The sequence below is a fragment of the Lampetra planeri genome, chromosome 55 (genome assembly GCF_965212315.1).
Source record: "Lampetra planeri chromosome 55, kcLamPlan1.2.h2, whole genome shotgun sequence".
NCBI lineage: Eukaryota > Metazoa > Chordata > Hyperoartia > Petromyzontiformes > Petromyzontidae > Lampetra > Lampetra planeri.
In genome coordinates this window covers 4,295,176-4,300,672 of record NC_136161.1, presented here as the reverse complement: position 1 = coordinate 4,300,672, position 5,497 = coordinate 4,295,176, and the positions used below count along the sequence as shown (strand labels likewise).

At 51.3% G+C, this 5,497-nt stretch overlaps 1 protein-coding gene across 1 annotated transcript; it reads right to left on the bottom strand.

The window, feature by feature from the left end:
• Positions 1-4,324, bottom strand: UFL1 (UFM1 specific ligase 1). The gene is made up of 4 exons (XM_078618000.1): positions 4,174-4,324; positions 2,026-2,171; positions 1,157-1,185; positions 1-201 (listed from the first exon to the last, which is right to left on the bottom strand). Exons 1-4 carry the CDS (start codon positions 4,248-4,250, stop codon positions 16-18), a joined length of 438 nt encoding a protein of 145 aa, XP_078474126.1. The 5' UTR covers positions 4,251-4,324; the 3' UTR covers positions 1-15.
• Between the last annotated feature and the right edge of the window lie 1,173 nt (positions 4,325-5,497).

Below are 5,497 nucleotides of genomic sequence, written 5' to 3'. Positions count from 1 at the left end.
CCTCTGGCGCATCTGTCACCAGTAGTCGCCAGCCCTCGCGCTCAAATCATCGAGGCACCGGGCGATGCCACGGGGATGCGTGGAGCGCGGTTGTGGCACCCACCTGTGTAAGATCTGTCCCAGGATGAGCGTCAACTCCTTGTCCGAGCGACACATGTCCACGGCCTTGGCCTCGATGTGGCACACGTCGACGTTGAGCAGCTGCGGAGAGACACGCACAGGTCATGCCGTGCACGTACGCCGCGGCAAAAGGGATCGGAAAAAACGCTCAATTAAAAGAATCGTGATTTGAAGCTTTCGTGACTGCAGGAATCCATACTCTTTGGTTCTTTCGGTAAAGTGACGTGGGTAGAGAATTAATAGATCGCGACGTTTCGATCACAACACAAGCGGCCGTCATCAGGTGAGACAAACGCAGCAGAAGGAGAACTCCTGCTGAAATTTACAGCAGCCAAATACTCTGAGCGCGTGACATTGATTCTAAATGTGGAGGGAAACACCGGAGGATCCGCTCAAAATATACAGCGGGTGTCAGGGTAGGGATCGAACCCACGACCTCCTGCATACCAGGCGAGGTAGTTAACATCTCATAGCCACCGTGATGATGATGATGAGAGACAAGCAGACTCCAAATATACAGCAGCAGGCATCGTCAGGGTCGGGATCGAACCCACGACCTCCTGCGTACCAGGCGAGGTAGTTAACATATCCTAGCCATCGTGATGATGATGAGAGAGACGTAGACTCCAAATATACAGCAGCAGGCCTCGTCAGGGTCGGAATAGAACCCACGACCTCCTGCATACCAGGCGAGGTAGTCAACATCTCCTAGCCACCATGATGATGATGACGAGAGACACACAGACTCCAAATATACAGCAGCAGGCATCGTCAGGGTCGGGATCGAACCCACGACCTCTTGCATACCAGGCGAGGTATTTAACATCTCCTAGCCACCGGGGCGGTGAGTTGCTGGCGACTGGGCCTAAATGAACAACTCGCTACCCTTGAGAACCCGGTTAATAATCACGGGTGACTTAAATCCCAGGTTCTTCACTCAGGAGTTCTAAGCATAGCCAGCTCATTGTCTCTAAACTGTGAGCCACTCCGCTCACATCACAAAGTTTACATTTGTGAGGAGAAGATGGACACTCACCTGCTGAAGGTCAGGCAGGTTCGCACGGCCTGTGAGCACAGAACACAAAAAAGACAACGATCATCTGTGTAGCCTTAACAGACTGCTGGGGCAAGTGCTGTTCGCGAGCAGCACCTACAAAGGCCGGCACGGCACACGAGGGGGATGGGTGGGTGGCCAGCACCGCCTCTGTCTCCCTAGCGGCGATGTTTACGCACCGCACCAGGTACTCATTTGAGGCTGAGTCGACTGAGGGGAGGCCCAGGACAGGTTCAGTTTAACCATCTGGCCTCTCTAGTTATGTGCGATGAAGTAGGGCTGCTGAATATTATAGAGCTTTCCTTTCAAGGCCGCAGTGTTATTGACTAATGTGTTGAGTCCCCAAAAGGTTCGGGTAGCTGTACTGGTGAGGATGATGGTGATGATGGCCTGTGTTGGTGGTTTATGATAGCGCTGGTTGTGATGGTCGTATTGGTGGTGGTACTGGTGACGACGATGATAGCGATGTGGGTGGTGCTTGTAGTGCTGTTGCTGGTGCAGTAGGGGGCACAGGTGGTGCATCTGCCAGTCATCTCAAAGTCAGTCAACCCACGGCACTCCCTCGGTCTGTGCCGTTACATCCCGTCAGCGAGCCTTCGACACTTGGCCTCAAAGTACACCTGGCCTGGCACAGGCGCCGTGGTGATGTCGCCGTCACTTAGTGGTGAATGGCGGGCATTGGTATTGGTGGAGCTGTTGTAGGGGGTGATGATGATGATGATTAGGCGTTAAATCAATTGAATGGTTGGGGAATTTGGTGCTGTGGTGTTGGTGGTGGAGTTGCTGGTTAGGTAGCTGGCGTTGTAGTTGTGCTGTTGGGTTTGAGGTTATCGTGTAGGCAGTGTTCCCACCTCCGTGAGCATGGACCTCATCAATAATCTCCCTCTCCAGCTGATCCAGGGTCAGGATGTCTTTGCCATCGCGGGAATGAATCAGCATCAACCGCCGCTCCTTCAGCAGCCGACCCACCAGCTCCACAACGCATCGCTCAGACAGCCTCAACACAGCAGCCACAACAACGATGGAAAAAGTGTCAAAGGCTGCACTGGGATCAAGCAGAACGAGTGCGGACAAAGCGCCAGAGTCAGCAGCCGTGAGCAAATCGCTTGTGACCTTGACGAAGGCAGTCTCGGTACTGCGCTTTACAAGATGCAATACATTCACAGGAGGTTTTTTTGGGTTAGATCGCGTAAATGTAAATGTGCCGCTAAACCCGCCGCCGCCGCCATCCGACGCGGCCAATCAGTAAGGGGTTTGTCACGCAAGCAAAAGGTGCCGATTGGTTACTCGTTCAGCACTCACCTGTGTGTTGGAGAGTAAACCCACAAGGTTTACAATTCGAGCAAATCACTTGTAACCTTAAAAAAGGCCGCCTCAGCACTTCGCTCTATAAGATGTAGTACATTCATAAGATGTTTTTTGGGTGAGATCGCGTCAAGAGAAATGTGTCGTTCAAGGCCCCGCCACAACCTGACACAGTCAATCAGTAAGGGGTTTGTCACGTGAACAAAACGTGGCCCATTAGTTGTTAGTTCAGCACTAACCGGTTGTGTATTGGAGAGTAAACCCACTACAACGTTTACAATTCGAGTACAACACGCTGGTGTGCTGATCTAGTAACTAATTGGCACGTTCTGTTTACGTGACACACCCCTTACTAATTGGCTGTGTTGGGTGGGGGTGGGTTTAACAACACAATTATATATTTACGCGATTTATCCCCTAAAAACCTGTTTCATGGAAGGCTGAAAGAGTTTACGCATTAGCTCTGTCCGCCTGTGTCTCCGTCTGTCGTCTGTCCGTCTGTAATGGAGGGGGGACGTGATCATTCTCATGAAGGTGATCGAACACCGAGAAATCTTCAGTATGAAGTCGCCTTGCTCTGAGCAAGTTACCCGGTACAAAAACAAAGCAGCCAAAGTGATCCAAAGGGTTCCTGCGCTCTCCCCGATGGAGCTGCGATCAAAAATCCCCATCTTCTCATCCCAGCCTGGTGCAGGCACTACCATTGCTATTGGGATCGAACCCACAACCTCCTGTATACCAGGCGAGGTAGTTAACATCTCCGAGCCACCGTGATGATGATGAGAGAGAGAGAGAGACGCAAACTACAAATATACAGCAGCAGGCGTCAGGGTCCGAATCAAGCACACGACCTCCTGTATACCAGGCGAGGTAGTTAACATCTCCTAGCCACCGTGATGATGATGAGAGAGACGCAAACTACAAATATACAGCAGCAGGCGTCAGGGTCCGAATCAAACACACGACCTCCTGTATACCAGGCGAGGTAGTTAACATCTCCTAGCCACCGTGATGATGATGAGAGAGAGACGCAAACTACAAATATACAGCAGCAGGCGTGAGGATCGGGACTGAACCCACGACCTCCTGTATACCAAGCGAGGTAGTTAACATCTCCTAGCCACACCGGTGTGCTGTACTAGTAACGAATTTGTATGTTATATTGACGTGACAAGCCTTCACTAATTGGCTGTGTCGGGTGGTGGCGGGTTTAACGACACACGTTGTATATCTACGCGATCTAAACCCAACAAAACCTCTACTGTGGATGATATTGGTCGCGAAAGGATTAGTGTCAATCGCTTCCCATGCGTTTCAATGGAGCACGATTACCCTAATTCTCACAGCATATGCTTCCAACATAAACACGTCACCAGCCAAAACATTTTAAAACATACGCACGCGCACGCGTCTCGTAGCACACGCAGCATAAACGCAGCACAAACTTATACATCATAAAAATTTTAAATAAATAACCATAAAACACAGCAGCGTACGGGGTGTAACATTGACACCGACCCTCGCCTAGACCGTTGCCCCGGAAAACGCACCCTCTCCCGGGAAAATATCTAGACAACAGCGGGGTCTTAGCTGCGGCCTAGTAGGCCTCGAGCGTATTTTAACCGTTATCGTAATAACATATTGAAAGTTTTAAAAAGCAATTTGTGTAAACCGCACAGTTGCTAATCGCTCACCTTTGAGCGGTGTCCGTCAGCTGAACTCGCTTCAGGTCCGCTGCGAGCCTGCGAATGTCTTCCCAGTCGGACTCCATCGCGCGTGAAGCGGTCGTCTCAGCGATGGACGTGTACTTTCGGATTCTTGGGTTTCACTGCAGGGCTCATAGGGCCAGACTGAAGCTCCCATAGGGTTCAATAGGGGATCATAGGGGCAGACTGAGGCTCTTATAGGGTTCACTGCAGGGCTCATAGGGGCAGACTAAGGCTCCCATAGGGTTCAATAGGGGATCATAGAGGCAGATTGAGGCTCCCATAGGGTTCAATAGGGGCTCATAGGGTCAGACTGAGACTCCCATAGGGTTCAATAGGGGATTCATAGGGTCAGACTGAGGCTCCCATAGGGTTCAATAGGGGATCATAGGGCCAGAGTGAGGCTCCCATAGGGTTCAATAGGGGATCATAGAGGCAGACTGAGGCTCCCATAGGGTTCAATAGGGGCTCATAGGGTCAGACTGAGACTCCCATAGGGTTCAATAGGGGATTCATAGGGTCAGACTGAGGCTCCCATAGGGTTCAATAGGGGATCATAGGGCCAGAGTGAGGCTCCCATAGGGTTCAATAGGGGATCATAGGGGCAGACTGAGACTCCCATAGGGTTCAATAGGGGCTCATAGGGGCAGACTGAGGCTCCCATGGAGTTCAATAGGGGCTCATAGGGGCAGACTGAGACTCCCATAGGGTTCAATAGGGGATCATAGAGCCAGACTGATGCTCCCATAGGGTTCAATAGGGGATCATAGAGCCAGACTGATGCTCCCATAGGGTTCAATAGGGGATCATAGAGCCAGACTGATGCTCCCATAGGGTTCAATATGGGACTAATAGAGCCAGACTGATGCTCCCATAGGGTTCAATATGGGACTAATAGAGCCAGACTGATGCTCCCATAGGGTTCAATATGGGACTAATAGAGCCAGACTGATGCTCCCATAGGGTTCAATATGGGACTAATAGAGCCAGACTGATGCTCCCATAGGGTTCAATATGGGACTAATAGAGCCAGACTGAGGCTCCCATAGGGTTCAATAGGGGCTCATAGCGTCCCTCCCAAATCATCCGAGTGACATCTCTCTCCTCTCTCTCTCTCTTTGCGTGGTCTCGGAGATTGGAATCGGGGGGGGGGGTATCAATAAATACCCCCTGAAATCCATCCTCCATCTCGCACCCTGGTCCGCGTGTGTGTGTCTTAAACGTGGCGGGGTAAATTGGTAGGGGGGGGGGTCCTTGTCAGCATGCCGCATCGTAATAAAACCTCCGGCAGCATTAAACCCGTCCGACAAAG

Excerpts from the sequence above, each read along its gene's own strand:
- UFL1 (XM_078618000.1), bottom strand. The coding sequence starts at position 4,250 with ATGGAGTCCGACTGGGAAGACATTCGCAGGCTCGCAGCGGACCTGAAG. Across the intron at positions 1,186-2,025 it reads TGAGGTCCATGCTCACGGAG|GCCGTGCGAACCTGCCTGAC; the intron begins GTGGGAACACTG and ends CTGTGCTCACAG. Across the intron at positions 202-1,156 it reads ACCTGCCTGACCTTCAGCAG|CTGCTCAACGTCGACGTGTG; the intron begins GTGAGTGTCCAT and ends GTCTCTCCGCAG.